At 46.6% G+C, this 18573-nt stretch overlaps 1 protein-coding gene across 3 annotated transcripts; it reads right to left on the bottom strand.

Annotated features, from left to right (window-relative positions):
* Positions 1–365: 365 nt before the first annotated feature.
* Positions 366–17827, bottom strand: LOC147613244 (28 kDa ribonucleoprotein, chloroplastic-like). Of its 3 annotated transcripts, none has more exons than XM_086782512.1 (4): positions 17289–17822; positions 16143–16241; positions 818–1136; positions 366–730 (listed from the first exon to the last, which is right to left on the bottom strand). In XM_086782512.1, the coding sequence occupies exons 1-4, from the start codon at positions 17787–17789 to the stop codon at positions 681–683; spliced, it is 969 nt and encodes a 322-aa protein (XP_086638638.1). In that variant the 5' UTR covers positions 17790–17822; the 3' UTR covers positions 366–680. The 3 variants fall into 3 exon arrangements, with proteins under 3 accessions (XP_086638638.1, XP_086638636.1, XP_086638639.1); XM_086782510.1 differs by having other exon boundaries at positions 822–1136; positions 17289–17818; XM_086782513.1 differs by lacking the exon at positions 16143–16241 and having other exon boundaries at positions 822–1136; positions 17289–17827.
* Between the last annotated feature and the right edge of the window lie 746 nt (positions 17828–18573).

Below are 18573 nucleotides of genomic sequence, written 5' to 3'. Positions count from 1 at the left end.
ACAGAAAGGCTACCCTATTTCCTTGGGGCACCCACAGTTTTAAGGTCATATATGATTGAAAATGCAATGAGGGGCCTAGCTTCTCGCAAGACCAATGAGAGAATATTCCTGAGAAGAGCAATGTCTCTGAGAAAGTGACATACAGCTGATTGTGGACCTTACAGGTGCAAAAATGAAAAGACAACCTTTCACCATTTTTTTTCCCACCTACACTGGGCATCACTAGGTGCAAAATTCATTTGAAGCTTCAGGTTTCTACAGAGTACGTTCTTGAGTTAGTTACATTATTTGTGCTTTGTCCTCGTGCAAGGCATCAAATTGGTGGTTGGACAAAATGCCATTTTGCAATTGTATAATGATTAGACTTGACATTTAATTGGACACTTCTTATCATTAATCAGTATACATTAAAGAATTCCACTGCAATGCCATGGAAAGTCATATGGGACAAAAAAAAAAAAGAAAAAAAAAAAGAGGAAGACATTCAGATAACTCCATTGATACATACATGCACTAAGGCAATCATGGATCATTATACATTTATACTGTAAGCAAAAAAAAGTGCATCCTTGTTGCCTTTGGACACAAGTATCTGCTCTGATCAGTGTCATATCCTAGAAACAAAAACAGATGTGTCACAGCATAAATGAGGAGATAAATTGCCAACCTAAAACCTTGAGTTATCCGGAGAAGTGGCCACATTGACCTTCAATGACCGGCCTTGAACCTCCTGTAACCAAAGAAAGCACAATAAGAATCCCTACTACGACACCTCTGATTTGCTAGTACACAACTTCACAATGCTCTAAATCTGCACCTACACAGCCATCAAGCGCAGCAATGGCTTTCTCCATTTCAGAAGCTGTTGACATCACCACAAAACCAAAGCCACGAGACCTCCCATTTATGCGGTCCCTCATAACTTGAGCGTCCTGCACAGTACCATGAGCGCTAAAGAGCTGTTCAAGGGTAGTGTCATCCACTCTCCAAGGTAAATTGCCTATATAGACTCTGTTCGCAACTGGTGCAGGTGCACTGCTGACAGGCCTGGACCTAGGACGAGGCCTGCTGTTGTTATTATTCTCATGAGGTCGCCTTTCAACAAAATCCATCCTTACACATTTGTGTTGAAATCTCTGCAAGCATACACAAAATAATAGACCTTTCAGATAAGTGCAGGAATGTAAAGAGCATGAAGAACAATAATAACACTATTATAGCAACCTTTAGAACTCCTACCAAAATGAAACAACACTCAAAAACCAAATCAGGAAACGTGTCATAGTCCTATGGCTGTGAACATATTAATATAGTTAAATGAACAACAGTAGTCTTGAACAACAAAACACACACTCTAGCAACTACCCTAATCTTGTATTCAAGAAGAATATTTACAAAAGAATGCTGGTATAACTACTGTAAAATTAATCCCAAAGCTGATCAATTGAAGAGGTAACCCAGGTTGATGGACAAGCCCTACTTTAGCCAAACGCTGGCTATCTGCTGCGCGATCCTGCCCCTTCAACGCACACATAGGCCCTCTCTAGCTGCTCAACTGCTGTAAGGGTTGATGAAACAAATGGGGCAACGGTCTACTGGTCGGCTGTATTATTTAATACACATTCTTGGAGACTCAAATGTCTCAAGATCAGGCCCATCACCAAATGACATCGCTACGATACCCAAATGACTCGTGCAGCACATGAATGATATATGAACATCAATTAAATAATCCTCACAAGCAATTAAATCCGAGCTACAAAGTAAACAATATAGTCAGGAATTCACAATTCCACAATATAGCTTGGGCTCATTGAGATCATCAACATTTAATGGAGAAAAAGTACACAGTAACAATGGTTTTTATTTCATGGATTGAAGGTCTGTGTTTGGATGCCCACACCAGAAGAAGGTTTTTCACACATGTTTTGGATTCAAGGCCATTTATTTATGATTCGTTTGATGTTCATTGTATCTGGATGATCTGGTTGTCCCAAGAGGGAAATGCTGGGATTCAGAGCCTCCTATGTGTCCACCTCGTGTGTGTGAACCCCTATTTGTGTGACCATATGTTTGTGTGTGTGTGAACAGCCCCTAAAAGAAAGGGTTATTGTGCTAGTTGTGTGTAACCACATTTGTGTGTCCGTGTGTGTGTGTGTGTGTGTGTGTGTGTGTGTGTGTGTGAGAACAGCCCCTAAAAGAAAGGGTTATTGAGCCAGTTCTGTGTAAATACACTCTTAAGAGTGGATAAGATGAGCGTGCCATGTGCCATGCACTCATAGTGTGTGTTATTTGTATGGGTTAAAAGATAAGGCTGCAAGCCTACAAAAGCATTGTACTTGGTGAGTGAACATTCAAATCTATCATTGAGTCATGCTGTACTCTCCCACCACCTCTGCCGATTTAATTCTTCTCAGCCCGCCACCGCACAATAGCTCCTCCGCCAACATTGACCTTCACCTACTAATTCTGTCATTGTGCAGCTACTATAGGCTTGCCCCAGATCTGCAGCCGTCGACACTACCCCACATCAAAAAATCGCTTTTGGGGCTCTTCTCAAATGAGGTAAAAATCATCTAATTGAAGCTATTATTTCAACAGAATTTAGGACTTTTGCACAAATCAGCCCTCTGCATCAAAATTAGAGCTTCTGCAAGTTGAAAAATTTGCACTCTTATAGTGGGTGGATAAGATAAGTTGTGCCATGTAGCATGCACTTAGGAGTGAGTGTTATTTGTATGGGTCAAAAAGATAAGGCTGCAAGCCTACAAAAGCATTGTACTTGGTGAGTGAACATCACTTCCATCAATAAAGCTATCTTTGAGTCGTGCAATACTCTCTCTGCAGTTCGTCACTCTATCTCTCTCTCTCTCTCTCTCTCTCTCTCTCTCTCTCTCTCTCTCCACACACCATGGATATCCTAGTTTAGTTTCTCATGTGGAGAAACCCTAAGCTAACAGGAAACCCCCAAATCTTGTACAAGATTAAATACTCCTTGGCAATGAAGAATTCCAAGTCGGCCCATTTCGGCCCCAAGTGGTTTCCTTGTGAGGGCAAAAGAGACCAAAGGACCAAATATACGAAAGATCAGAGCATAAACACAACATGCAATGGTGATATGTATATAAAAGATGAAGTCCAGTATAGGAGCTCTATGTGAGACTCCAAACAAGCAGAGTAGGCTGCTGTCCCAAAAACGCAGATGACAATCCCGAAGTAAGCCTAATGTGAGCGCCGATATATGCCTGATGTAGGGCTGAGAAGTAGGCGCTAATGTATCCCTGATGTAGGGCTGAGATGTAAGCGCTTATGTCCTGATGGCTGCTGATGGAAAAACGCACAAGTGAGCTGTGGTGGTGAAAAACGCAGACGTATGCACCATGGACCAAGAAACACTGTAGATGAACACGTCCAGTTCAGCACCAGCAGGGAAGGGTTCCACCTGTTTGTAGGCCTGCGGCCTGTTCCAACACCAGCAGGCGGTACAAAAGCACGCTGAAGGGCTGTCCTGAAGTGGGCAATCAATGCAGTAGGAGAAAAAAACACTGATGAGCAGTGGACGACCAGCCAAGCAGAAATCGTCAGTTAGTGGTGAGGTTTAGGAGGCGCCTCATATTTACATGAGGGCAGGGTGCTGGTCGGCCAGCATAAGCAGTCGGCCAGCACATAAATAATATGAAAGAAAAAGGTGGCCCTTTTGGGCTGGGGGTTAAATACCCTTTTGGGTATATTTTCACACCCCCTCTCAGACCAAAAAGGGATCATGAGAGAAGATGAGGGAAAAAAACAGATTTGGTTGTCAAAGATGAGGATTCATGTGAGTCATGGTTGTCACGGTACGAAAATACGATACCGTACGGGAATTTTTGGTACGATATGAAATTTTCGGATACCGTACGATAAAATACAGTTTTTATTTTTTACACTTACAAGCTATAGAGCTTCAAGCTTGAATGTGAGGGAAGGTTGGGAGGGGAGGAGTCTATAGTGCTTGAGAAACCAGTACATGGATATGTGTCTCTCCCGGTTGGATCTCCCGATTGTCTCCAAAAAAGAACCTGGATGGGTAATGCAATACCAAAGGTCTCCCAGTGTAGCGTTTATGACTAAGGGACCGTCCTTGCACAAATACGAGGAGTGCATCTAGGGTGATAAGTTTAGGGACTCCTCTCTAGATCAAAATGGCCATGTCCAAATGTTCTCCCTCGTGCATAACTTGAGAATCTAATTGTCTAGCCTACCTATACCAGGGATCCCCAAGTGATGTAGCAAGATTCTCTCATCCTACCAATCATGTGTACACTACCAGTCTACCTCGCCAGATTTTTTAGGTCTCTCCACAACCCCATATGGAATACTGAGTGGACACGAAAGTTGCGAAGTATTGCGAGCATTTGGGATCTTCGTAAAGCAGGGTTTCTATTTTTTTTTAGCATTTGGAATTTTTTTTCAAAGGAAAAAAAAATTGAAAAAAAAACCAACTCGTACCTTACGATATCGTACGAATTCGTACGGTATCGTACCGTACGACTCGTACGTACGAACCTGTTCCTACGCGTACGAGAAACAACTATGATGTGAGTTGAGACCGGAGTAGAGGCTTCTGGGATTGGGAGGTATTGGAAGAATGCCACAATGCAAGAGGTTTTCACATGCATGAATGCCCATTTTTGGCTTTTCATTCATACATGCGCCCCAAACACAAAAAACATAATGCTCTGCAAAGGGAATGCAGGATGGGAAAAAAAACGCAATGCAATGGGTTTTCACATGAGCCGTGCCCTCATGGGGTTTCCACTGACTCATGTACCCGATACAAAAATGATAAGAAATATGAAGGGGGAGGAAGATCCCCCTCTCAATGTGTGGAGGACGATGGTGGTGAACCGATGCCGATCCAATTGCGAAAACGCTCGAGATGGGGCGGTTAACGAACTTCGTAGGATGTCTACATGGTTGTCTGCCGTGGAAATGTACTGGAGTCGGATGGTACCAAGCTCAACCTGTTCCCTGGTAAAATGAAAATGGACACCCACATGCTTGGTACAGTTAGAAAAAATATGGTTGCCAGCAAGGACAATCGCACTCTGACTGTCGACGAAGATGATAGAGGCGGTGTCAATAAGGGTAGCTTCACACGCCTCAATTTCATGGATTTGTACACATTTAAAATTATGATTACACACATGGAATCTCCTGCACGGTTGGGACAAAATTGAAATGAAATGTATAATTGGATTATCACCCATGTATGAGAAGGGTAACCATACCCAAGCATGAAAGCTCAAAATGAGGATTTTGTACTTCACCCAAAGCATAAGGGTACTCCTACCCGAGCCGCGGAGAGCTCAAAAGAGAATGTTCCGCATGTGTGGTGTCTTGAGATATTCGTGTCCGAGACGGATGTGCAAGCGATTGGGCTAGTCACATGGGTACCATGACAGAGATCGAGAATCTCAAAATGGATTATGGTAGTGGTGTGCACGGGTTGATGCCTTTCTCAACCACAACAATGGTTCAAAAAGGAGGAGGGTGGTTTCGCCTGAGCATGCGCACTCAAATGAACTTGGTGTCTACGTCAGGTAGATACGACACACGCCCATGTAGACACATGCTAGCGGACTAGATGTGTCTAGCCGTAGTTGATGGACACTCCAATGTATCATTGAGGAGGAGTGTTGAGAGATGCGTTGCATTTGGCAATGCTACATTGATATGGATGATGAGTTGTGAAACACCTCGATTAAGAGGGGATGTTGAGAGATGTAATCGTAGTGTTGTTTGTATGCGGGAAAGCACCCTAGAGATGCAAGATTTTGTGGCAAGATACGAATGCCACATGTAATATTGTATGGTGTGTGAGTGTTGACCAAAAGAGTGGAAAAGGACTTGCCACATGGATGATGATATGTAAAGTGGGATAAGGCTAGAAAGCCTATATCATTGTATGGTTCATTATGAATGAAGAAAGAGATCAAGTGTTGAGTGTGCAATCTCTCTCTCTCTCTCTCATGGAGTTTTTAGTGTAGTATAACCCACCTTTGTTTTATGCTTAATGTCATGTGCATCACAGATGCCATGGACATTCTCAGGGCTAGATCCAAAAAAGGCAACCAGATAAAGAGTATGAACCAGTAGAAGATAGGTAGAACCAGAATGTAGGAGCTTCAGGTGTAGTATCTGAGGTGGACATGGAGCACGACTTGGAGCAAGAAGCAGTCGGCTGTCGGCTGACATCAGCAGGACAAGAGATGAGTCGGCTGGTTGCAGAAGGTGTCAGCTGCCCATATGAACCAGTACATAGAGGCAACAGCAGGCGCATCATGGACAAGTAGATCATCCAGTCGGGCAGTGTTTATGGACATGGAACTGGCTGACCAGCAGTCGGCCAGCATAAAAAAGGGGTCCAAGACCCATGTAAAAAGGCCCAATGCTCCACGTTGTATTCATTCAATCCCACTAGGGGTTTGGATCCTTAGAGGTCCCATAGGGGACAGATTTTGGTGTTAACCACCTTTTTATGAAGGCAGCCCATGGCTGCAGACATGTACCCTTTTTCTACCATAGATTATACTGAGTTTCCACCACTTCTCTCTCTCTCTCTCTCTCTCTCTCTCTCTCTCTACTTGCGTTTTTGCATCAAATGGTGCGTTTTTGCATCAGAAGGTTTCCAAGAGTGTTTAGGGCTGAAAGAAGACTACCCAGAGCTTCCGCGTGTTACATTGGAATCAGAGCATCAGGATCAGCAAAGCTAAACACTCATTCAGTGATGGTGTACAGGTCCAAGGTACAAGAAAGTACACGGATTCGAAGCCCGAGGCATGAACACAGATCGGGAAGAATTCCCAGGAGGTTTGTTGGTGGTGTTCCACAGTGCCAGATGGGTGTCACGTGCATCCCACACTTGGATGCCACGTAGACATTTCTGTACAGAAGGTGCAGGACCTGGGATGGTGAACTGGTCCCATGTGAGCCCAATCCGGGACGAGTCAGCCAGGGATCCATCTCAGTCGTCCGAGGTCAGGTGTGCATTGTCCTGCACATGAAGCAGTGCCAGTCCGCGCTGTGAGTCTCCCTCTGGAATGATGTCAGATGTGCTGAGTATTTGGTTTGCAACTGGATGCCAGACCTCTGTAGGCATGTAGGTTTGCATGTAGAGATGGGGCCAGCCCATAGGGCTACCCCAGTGCGAGGATTTGCATTTGCACTCTTAGTGTGGGCATGGGGGAGGTATAGAACCACCCCCAAGGGGCCAGGAGGGCCCACATTGTGGCCACCAGCCATGGCATGGGCTGGAGGGGCTGTCGGCCAGCTGTACTGCTGCTGGACAGGCAGCCGACTGGGTCAAAAACCCTAATCAGCAGGTCGGCCAGGTGTAGGGGCAACCCACACCTCTGCGCAGCATGCCCAGCAGCCAGGAGCTGTCCCAGAAAGCATGCGCAGGCTGGACAGCATGGTATATAGTGTGAAAACACTTTATTGGAAAATACCCAGTCGTGGAGCTTTTATTAACTGGCCGACTGGATGCTATGTGGAGTATAAATACTCCAGCCCATAATCCATGAATCCATCTCATAATTCACCAAGTGCATCAAGCATTCAAGGGCCAGGACAGCCAAGAGTTTGCTAAAGCAAAGGGGTGAAGGACTGAAGGTCAAGGGCAGGTTTTCCAGCCAAGAAAAGGTCAAGTACTTTGTATTTGTTCTCAGATTTACATCATTCTAATAAAGCAAATACACCATCCGTGGTGGGGGCCCTACAGAGGGTAATTGGGACCCAATACTGTGTCCTCTCCATCTCCCCCTTCTCTCTCTATTTTTCTGCACATCGTCTTTCAGTTTTGTGCGTTAATTCCGTCGCGAAAAGAGTGCTGATTTCTGAGTTTTGAAGTACCGATCCTTCTCCGAAGCTTTCGCATATTACAGTGGTATCAGAGCTCACTTCAAGGACAAAGATTCAGCAAAGAAAACCAGAAATTTTTTTCGCTCGTGTGGTTGGTTTTTAGACGCCGGTGGACTACCCCTTTCGGAGTGACTCCTGTCCCTCGAAGGACGGTTGGTTTTTAGCCTCCGGAAGCCTCCGGAAGTCTCCCACACAGATAGTGGATGGTCAGATTGCGTTCCGGAAAGGAATTGCATTTTCCCGCTATGGCGAGCTTTGGCGACGAGAGAGAACCAGAACCAGCAGCCCAGCTAGGGCACCCGGCTTGAGTGTAACAGACATGTTCCAGCAGATGATGCGAGCAATCGCAGACCAGACAACCAAGTTGGATGAGCAGAAGGCGCGGATTTTGGCTTTGGAGGAGTGTTCTCGCTCTCCAGCGTCGTGTTTTCCATCTCCTCCTCCCTCTCCTTCCGTATCCCAGATACCAGATCCTCGTCACCACAGGGACCCTCTCGCGGGGTCACAGCCGCAGCCAAGCTCCTTGCTTGAGATGCAGATGCGTGCATTGGAGATTCGACAACGAGAAGACGACGCCATGCGACGAGTGGAACACGAGCGTTACCTCAGAGCTTTGGACGCCAGATTGACACCGGCGGCGCCCTCGAATCATTTTCCCGAGAAAATGAATTTCAGTAAGTATAATGGTAAACTCGATCCCACTACTCTTTATTCATGGTTACATCAATTTGAAGCTTACTTTGCCGCAGTTAGGAAATCAAATATTGACAAAAAGTGATCTTAGCTAGTTGGTATTTGGAAGGTGAGGCCATTCCTTGGTGGACTCAGTGGGCTCATGCCCACACCAAAGCAAGTATGGCAGCTTATGTGTGGGACGAGTTCGTCCGTGACCTTAAGCAGCGGTTTCTACCGCCCCACTACCTTGAGCGACTCGAAGACGAGTTCAGGGGTGCGCGTCAGAACGCGCAACCAGTCCTTCAGTTTGCCAATAAAATTTCGACCTTGTGTCTACAATTAGGCTTATCTGATTCGGACAAGAAAGGGCAGTTTTTGTATGGCCTGGACACGCAAATCCAATGGGAGGTGCGTATGTTAGACCAGCCACCTTTGAGGACGCACTCTCGCTTGCGCAGAGTGCAGAAATGAAACACAATGGTGGCAAGCCCAAGACTTCCCAGCCGGCTTCTCCTAAGGCTAACGCCTCGGGGGGCAAAAGCCAGAACCAGACGGGGTCTTCCCCAAGACAGAGCCCGCGAGCCTCTGGCTCCAAGAACTCGAACAATGCGTCTAAGCTTACTCCAGACCAGAAAGCGGAGGCAGGCAAGACAGGTGGCAAGTTGAGTGCTGAGGAGCTTTCTCAGTACAGGAAGGAGGGTAGATGTTACTTTTGTCACACAAAAGGACATACTTCTCGGGATTGTCCGAAGAAGCCTCCAAAGGCCGCCGCCGCCTCCACAGCTTCCGTGGTGAGCACAGCTCCCACACAGACCCCAGCGGCTACCCCTAGTTCTTCAACCCCCGGTGCTTCAGTTGGAGCAATTATTAGCCGAGAGCTCGAAGATAAGCAGAAGGGCGCCCATGACCAGGAGTATGAGCCAACGAATTGCTCAAGTCCTTTGGCTACATAGGTGGCCAGAGAGTCGTTGTCTTGTTTGACAGCGGCAGCACGGAGGATGTGATCACGGAAGAGGCCGCTAGGCGTGCCCGTTTCGAGCTAACTCCGGTGGACAAACAAGTTGAGGGTTTTAGCACAGGTATGACAACGAGCGTCAAGTATGAAGCTCTAGGTGCTAAGTTAGTGATTCAGGGCATAGAGTTTGTGCGTGACTTTATGGTTGCCCCTCTTGTAGGAGCAGACATAATTTTGGGTATCCAATGGTTTCACAAGTTTCTTCCTGATGTCAAGTGGGACAAGCACACGTTCCAGATTGATCGGAATGTGTCAAACACCCCGGTGACCATTAAGTGTGAGCCAGGTATTCCAAACTTTCCGCTCATAAGCCACTTGCAGGCTAAGCGAGCAGTCAGGAAAGGCGCACAGTGTGCGATGATTTACATCCAGACAGCCCAGACGGTGGCAAGTGCTTCCGAGAAGTACTCGGTTCTCCATGAAAAGTTCCAGAAGATTTTTCTTCGGGACAGTCTCCCTCCCCAGCTCCCCCCGTCCAGACCGGAGGATCACAAGATTGACCTCCTCCCAAGCTCGGAACCCCCGAGCAAGTTTCCGTATCGCCTGTCTAAAGCAATGGAATCGGAGTTAGACCTCCAACTCCAAGAATTGTTGCAAGCTGGCTTCATCCGCCCCAGCGTGTCGCCATTTGCAGCACCGATCTTGTTTGTCAAGAAGAAAGATGGGTCTTCTCGGTTGTGTGTCGATTATCGTGCACTCAACAAGCTGACTATCAAGAGCAGATTCCCGATGCCTCGAATTGACTATATTCTCGAGAGGCTGAATGGAGCTAAGGTGTTCTCTAAATTGGATTTAAAGAGTGGGTACCACATGGTTCGGATTGTTGAGGGGGACATCCCCGAGACAGCTTTCCGTACAGAACGGACCCACTATGAATTTGTGGTCATGCCATTTGGTTTGACGAACGCCCCAGCTACATTTAACCGCATGATGATGCGTATTTTCCGAGAGTTGATTGGAGTGTGTGTGTTCATATTTCTGGACGACATACTCATATTTTCAGCTACAGTTGAGCAGCATGACATTGATGTGGAGAAAGTCCTTAAGTTGCTGGAGAGCAACGAGCTATGTCAATGAAAAGAAGTCAGAATTTTATCTGTTCCAGGTACATTACTTGGGATATATAATCAGTGCCGAAGGCATTCGACTTGATCCGGCTAAAGTGGCCGAGATTGTTAACTGGAAAGTACCTCAGACTGCTTATGACATTAGATCATTTGTGGGTATATGCCAGGCATATTCCACCCACATTGACAAGTTTTCTGATCTCTCGGCAGACCTCACCGATCTGCTAAAGGGAGTGAAAACAAGGAGGCAAAAGATTCGAATGACTCCACGAGCGTTGGAGGCATTTCATAACCTCAAGGTGGCTTTGTCAGAAGCGCCTTGTTTAGTCCTTGCCTCGTGGGACGAACCATTTCAAGTGATCACCGATGCGAGTAACATCGCAATTGGAGGTGTATTGCAACAGAATGGTCATCCAGTAGCTTACATGTCTCGTAAGTTACTGCCCGCCGAAAAGAACTACTCAGTCTATGATCGTGAACTCCTAGCAGTTATACAGGCCTTGAAACATTGGAAACATTTTCTGTATGGCCGTGACTTCGAGGTTCGCACTGACCATCAGGCATTGCGCTGGATTCAGACGATGCCAAGTGCACAGTGGAGTGATCGACAACACCGCTGGAGTCAGATATTCCAGCAGTTCGGTGGTATGATTGAGTACCTTCCAGGAAAGGCTAATCCAGTGGCCGATGCTTTGAGCAGGAAGGGACAAGTATCTGCGATTCAGACCACTAGACTTGACCTTGTTGGTACAGGACTAGAAGACATGAAGCACGTACGCGGATTCCGAGGAATTCGGTACGCAGTGGGAACAGGCATTGGATGCCACAGGACCATGCCATTTTCTGATACGCGATGGTTGGCTTTTCTACAAAGGCCGACTATGTGTCATGAAATCGTTCCGGGCAGCTCTTCTCCATGATGCCCATGACGCCATTACAGGTGGTCATAGGGACATGAATTCGACTCTGGAGAAATTAGAACGGCAATACTATTGGCCAAAGATGAGGCGTGATGTGTTTACATATGTACAACGCTGTGACATTTGTCAAAAGGTGAAAGCTCCTCGTGGAAAGAAGATAGGGTTATTACAGCCTTTGCCAATTCCTGAGGGTCCTTTCCAGGACATTTCGATGGACTTTGTCACAAATCTGCCTCCCAGTCCGAGTAAGCGTAATACACAGTGTTTAACTATTGTTGATAGGTTCAACAAATTTGTTATGCTTATTCCTTGCAGGGCCAATGTGACCGCCGAGGATGTTGCCCAGCTATTCATTCGGCATTGGTACCCGATTGGTGGGATTCCTAGGACCATAGTGTCAGACCGAGATGCCAAGTTTACCAGTCATTTTTGGAGGGCATTGTTTGATAATTTTGGTACTAAGTTGAATTTTTCCAGTGCATTCCACCCACAAACAGATGGCCAGACAGAGATATACAACCAGTTGGCCTTTGATGTGCTGAAGTGTTATGTCCACGATCAGCAAGGTAAGTGGGAATCGTTTTTGCCTTTAGTTCAAGCTGTTTTGAATGACTCTTTTTCTTCAGCTATTGGCAGGACTCCATATGAGGCAGCGTTTGGAAGGCCTTTCCAGTCGTTGTTAACCAAGACTTCGTCTTCAGTACCGGAGGCGAACAGAGTGACGGAGTCTTACCAGGAGATCCTAGAGTCCGTTAAAGACAGATTGGCTAAAGCGCAAGAGGCCTACACTCGACAGGCCAATAAAGACCGAAGGGACATGAAGTTTTCGGAAGGGGATTGGGTGTATCTTCGGATTATGAAGCAAAGATTGAAGCAGGTGGGCAAGCGATGCCCAAAGTTGTCTTTCAGGAGCTTCGGACCATTTCCCATCCGGAAAAAGATTAATGAGGTGTCTATGCAGTTAAAGCTACCTCCGAGTTGGACTATGCACGATATATTTCATGTCAGTTGGTTAAAGCCATATGCAGGTCCACCCCCTTCAGAGGTCAAAGACGAAGCGGAACCAGACATTATTGATGAAGCAGAAGTAATGGTTCCAGAACAGATCCTTCTGCACCATTTCAAGCATGGCTCAGGCCGAAGACTACGACAGTTCCTCACGAAGTTTCAGGACCAAGGAACTCATGAAGCGGTATGGCTCGACAAAGAATTTTTCGAAGACTATCCGGCATTATTGACGGATTATTTGGAGGCTATGCAGCTTCCGTCAAGTTAAGCAGAAGGGGATGTCACGTGCATCCCGCACTTGGATGCCACGTAGACATTTCTGTACAGAAGGTGCAGGACCTGGGATGGTGAACTGGTCCCATGTGAGCCCAGTCCGGGACAAGTCAGCCAGGGATCCATCTCAGTCGTTCGAGGTCAGGTGTGCATTGTCCTGCACATGAAGCAGTGCCAGTCCGCGCTGTGAGTCTCCCTCTGGAATGATGTCAGATGTGCTGAGTATCTGGTTTGCAACTGGATGCCAGACCTCTGTAGGCATGTAGGTTTGCATGTAGAGATGGGGCCAGCCCATAGGGCTACCCCAGTGCGAGAATTTGCATTTGCACTCTTAGTGTGGGCATGGGGGAGGTATAGAACCACCCCCAAGGGGCCAGGAGGGCCCACATTGTGCCCACCAGCCATGGCATGGGCTGGAGGGGCTGTCGGCCAGCTGTACTGCTGCTGGACAGGCAGCCGACTGGGTCAGAAACCCTAATCAGCAGGTCGGCCAGGTGTAGGGGCAACCCACACCTCTGCGCAGCATGCCCAGCAGCCAGGAGCTGTCCCAGAAAGCATGCGCAGGCTGGACAGCATGGTATATAGTGTGAAAACACTTTATTGGAAAATACCCAGTCGTGGAGCTTTTATTAACTGGCCGACTGGATGCTATGTGGAGTATAAATACTCCAGCCCATAATCCATGAATCCATCTCATAATTCACCAAGTACATCAAGCATTCAAGGGCCAGGACAGCCAAGAGTTTGCTAAAGCAAAGGGGTGAAGGACTGAAGGTCAAGGGCAGGTTTTCCAACCAAGAAAAGGTCAAGTACTTTGTATTTGTTCTCAGATTTACATCATTCTAATAAAGCAAATACACCATCCGTGGTGGGGGCCCTACAGAGGGTAATTGGGACCCAATACGGTGTCCTCTCCATCTCCCCCTTCTCTCTCTATTTTTCTGCACATCGTCTTTCAGTTTTGTGCGTTAATTCCGTCGCGAAAAGAGTGCTGATTTCTGAGTTTTGAAGTACCGATCCTTCTCCGAAGCTTCCGCATATTACAATGGGGATGGCAGTTCCGTGAGCCAGATAGGTTCTCACGTAACGGTCCCAAGGGAGGTTGATCCTCCAAGGGTGATGTGAGAGTGCCAGACTCAGTTCCAGGAATGAAGACCAAGACGGTGTTCAGAGTCAGGGCAGGAATGGATTGTGGACTAGAGGAAGACCAGATGCATAGATCTTCATCAGAGACAGAGTGGTTTGGAGAATAGGCCGGGTTTTCAGAGAAAAAGGTTTGCCAGGGATGGATGATGACAGAGGGACTTCGGGACAGGATTGGGATTATGATAGTCATCCAAGAGCAAGTTGGATTCCCGTCATCAAGTTTAGCAGAGGGGGATGTCATGTGCATCACAGATGCCATGGACATTCTCAGGGCTAGATCCAGAAAAGGCAACCAGATAAAGAGTATGAACCAGTAGAAGATAGGTAGAACCAGAATGTAGGAGCTTCAGGTGTAGTATCTGAGGTGGACATGGAGCACGACTTGGAGCAAGAAGCAGTCGGCTGTCGGCTGACATCAGCAGGACAAGAGATGAGTCGGCTGGTTGCAGAAGGTGTCTGCTGCCCATATGAACCAGTACATAGGGGCAGCACAGCAGGCGCATCATGGACAAGTAGATCATCCAGTCGGGCAGCGTTTATGGACATGGAACTGGCCGACCAGCAGTCGGCCAGCATAAAAAAGGGGTCCAAGACCCATATAAAAAGGCCCAGTACTCCACGTTGTATTCATTCAATCCCACTAGGGGTTTGGATCCTTAGAGGTCCCATAGGGGACAGATTTTGGTGTTAACCACCTTTTTATGAAGGTAGTCCATGGCTGCAGACATGTACCCTTTTTCTACCATAGATTATACTGAATTTCCAGCACTTCTCTCTCTCTCTACTCTCTCTCTACCTGCGTTTTTGCATCAGATGGTGCGTTTTTGCATCAGAAGGTTTCCAAGAGTGTTTAGGGCTGAAAGAAGACTACCCAGAGCTTCCGCGTGTTACACTTAATCTTGTGTCTATCACCATGATCAATCCCATTTTAGGATTGTTAACAAAGTTTGTACTGGCCGTACAACAAAAGGAGGTGCAGATGATCAAGTTGTAGAGCTCTTGGGAGGGTCGCAAAGATGTAGCCGAGGTGTGTGCATCAGGCACCCTAACTCTAGGAGTAGGCAAAGGGAAGATGGTGGTAGGTAGAAGTTAGGTGGCCACATGCAAAGGGGTTTTGGCCACGTGATTCGACAGCCCATAAAACAGCCCGCTCTTGCCTTAATTGCTCTTTGGGCACCCCACAGATGACCATGGAAAGGACACCTTGGACAAAGAGAGAGGGGAGGTGCCCAATTGCTTAGAATGACCGTGCCCACCATGTTGTGTTTACACGCCATAATAAGTGTGTGAACACAATGCGATAACTTCATAAAATTCTTTTAAGTCCCAAAACCAAGTGTTTGGCATCATCCTTCCTGGCTCATCTTGGTGGCCCTGCAAAAGGGCAACAGCTCATCAACACACAGGGTTATACACAAAGGGCTAGCAAACAGGCATCCCATGCCTGCCAAGGTTAGTCATGCAAGACGCCACAAAAATCCAACTCCTACAGCTACGAAATCTATAATTCAAGCATGCACACGTGAGTGGTGCAAATGCATATAACCTTTGAAATCTCCCGTTCTCAGTACTTGCATCTCAATGTCCAATCTCACAAGGCATCGTTCAAGAGAAAGCGGTCGGGACCAAATGGTGACACCAGGCACCTGACAAAAATGCCTAATAAGTGCCCGACAGACCTGAACAACATTTACATCTTGCAAGTGATTACACCTAACTCATGTTAGGCATCAGAATCAGTGTCACACACTCAATCGTTCAAAGCACTCCTTTTCACCTCTATCTCCACAAGAGATTGTAAAAAGACTATGAAGCCCTACCAGTCTCTTGTCATCTGATGGTAAATGATATACCCCTGCATTGTACACTCCTGATTCTAGTGCTTCTATTTGCACTTTGATAGGATTCACAGTATTACTATTCATTATGTACTATGTTTGGTCTTTGGCCCCACAGAGACATTACAACTTAATTGAAATTTATAGTCAATTAGTTATCCTAGATGCAGGCAGGTTAGGTCAACGGTAGAAACACATTAGCATTGCAAAACTCTCCTCCAAAAGAATACAGATAGCAGAAGGTGACAAAGTAGTAAAAGCATTTCTCCATGCAGCAATATGAAAGATAAGGACTGACCGCTCCATCTAGTTGTGCAACTGCTGCACAAGCTTGGTCCAAATCTTCAAGAACAACATACCCAGAGGCATTTCCCTCCTCTTCTGGATTGTTTGTGATCTACACAAAAAAAGCATGAAAACACACAGCCAAACAAACAAGAGATCTTCAGCTCAAGAAGATCAATTGCAGCCATCTCTTGTGACTCAATCACACACAACAGAACTAATGCATATGGCTATTCATGTTTCAGAACAAAAAAGGATTAAGAACAAAATTACTTAAGTAATCCATAATCCATCAACCACAGTTATTTGTGTTTTCATACATTATTGGAGAATGGACATAGCATAGAGCGTAAAAGAGGTTGATATTGAGCAGGCAAACATGGCTTGTGTCGAATAAGATGGGCATGTAAATAAAATTAATTTTTCAGAATTCCCCATTGCCCAATGAAAGGGTGGGATGCATCCACAGCAAAAACATGACTGACTGTGACCACGTCAATCCAACATTAGTAATTGCATTGTGGAAGTTTCTCCCTCCCTCAGCAACAAGTCACCCAAATAACACGGAGCAGCTAACTGTAAAAGCAAAGACCTGGCAGTAATCTATGTCCAGCCAATCCTAGCCCTCCATTTCGACACCAGGGACTACACTTACAGCTGGTTGTGCCCCTCAGGAGAACCCCATGAAATGATCAGCTTGCTGTGTCTACTCTCCAGGAAGAAGTATTTTCTTGCATGCCAGTAGGCTACATGACCTGCAGCTCTTAGTTGCAACCTGCATGGAGATGGATTAGTCCTCTCCATTGCACTTTAACGTATCCGTGCACTGCATGGTGGTGGATAGATGGTGAAAAAGAGCTAACATTCACTTCTCATGAGTATAATAAGCAATTCAGCTATGCAAAAAACCCTAAAGTGCACACTGAAATAGAAGTCGAAAAGGGCTTGCTACAAGGTTATTGTCATGTGTCCAATGCACATGCCACCCATCAGCATGTCCAAGCGTGCCTTGTTGATATGGCGTGTGATGCAAGTGATGGTGTTGACCAGTCAGAGGGTTGACCATCTCAGTTTTAGTATCATTTCCCGTGTGCCTCTCAAAAATGTTTTGAACAATTCATATGCTAGGTTAGGCATAACAAAGCAAGTACGTACATACCTCAAGGCTCTCTACAACTGCGCCACACGTGCCAAAGTGCTGGATGAGCGCGTCTCTGTCGCAATTGTAAGGCAGGTTGAAGAGCTTAAGCTTGCTTCCGACTGGGATACCCTCTGTGTAGGGAATGTGGTAGAAGTCCGAGTTGAAGGCCAGCACGACACTCCTGCGAGCCCTTCTGCGGGAAGGTGCACACAGCAAGCTGACATACCTGGCCGCCGGGCAGGAGGAAGCTTCGAAGACGCACCGGCCTACAGATGCAGCTGCTGCTAAAGCATAAGAAGCAGAAGCTGAGGGTAAAGCTACCTTAGTTCTGCGTAGCCTTGTATCCAAGGTCCAGGCCGTAGAGATGGAGAGCCTGGCCACATCCACAGACATGCTTGAAGAGGTCATAACTCCTATATACAAACAGTCCTCATTCTGGTGACTTCTACGTCCGGCCACCAAGGCAATAGCTTCAAGGACTAAAGTCCCCTTTTTTTTTTTTTCGAAAGGGTGCACCATGTATGCTGTCGTCCATCGTGTAACCCCTAGGCACTCATCGTGGAACCCGATGGCTCTACCAATTGGGCCCCCTAGGGTTCGTGGAACCCGATAGCTCTACCAATTGGGCTACACGTCTATCGGCTCACATGAATCCTTCTCACCATGGGCTGAAGAGGAAAAGGAAAATTTCAATTACTATCTAGTGAGGCGGTGGACACTGATGACCCGCCTGGGGGATAGGCCCCACACACCACTGGCATGGTTGGTGAGATCATGGGTGATATGCGGTCCCACCAGTGGGATGACAAGCTGTGTGACAGCCATTCTAGAGAGACTGGCATAGTTATAGCGCCAGCTCATTTAGTTGGGTTCACACTATAGAGAACCCTAGTATGTATTTAGTTGAGTACCTTTCATATGGTGTGTACTCTTATCTTTGTATACGGTGTGTTGAGTGTTGTGTTGAGTGTTGGGTGAAGAAGAAGAAGATTTTCAGCCTCTCACCTTGTGTGTGCTCTTTTAGGGTTTCATGAGTGTGTGTGTGTGTGTGCTTGCAAGATCTCAAGCTCTCTTCTCCCCTGCATCTTTTCATGGTATCAGAGCGTAGTTCATGCTAAAAGCTGAGCTGCAAGCAAGAGAAGCACAGAAAGCAGTACGAGGGTAAGAGCTTCAACTACTCTTCCCTATTTGTGTGGCGACTACACCCTTGTCGCCGCGCGAGAGCTCTACGGGAGGCACCGGCAAACGATCTCTAATTGAGGAGCTTTCTTCACGGGAGTAAAGCTATAGGGCAACTATTCCA

Source organism: Cibotium barometz, chromosome 44, assembly GCF_041138505.1.
Source record: "Cibotium barometz isolate CiBa-2024 chromosome 44, ASM4113850v1, whole genome shotgun sequence".
NCBI classification, from domain to species: domain Eukaryota; kingdom Viridiplantae; phylum Streptophyta; class Polypodiopsida; order Cyatheales; family Cibotiaceae; genus Cibotium; species Cibotium barometz.
Note: the sequence above shows the minus strand (reverse complement) of the source record. Positions and strands in the feature narration are given on the sequence as shown.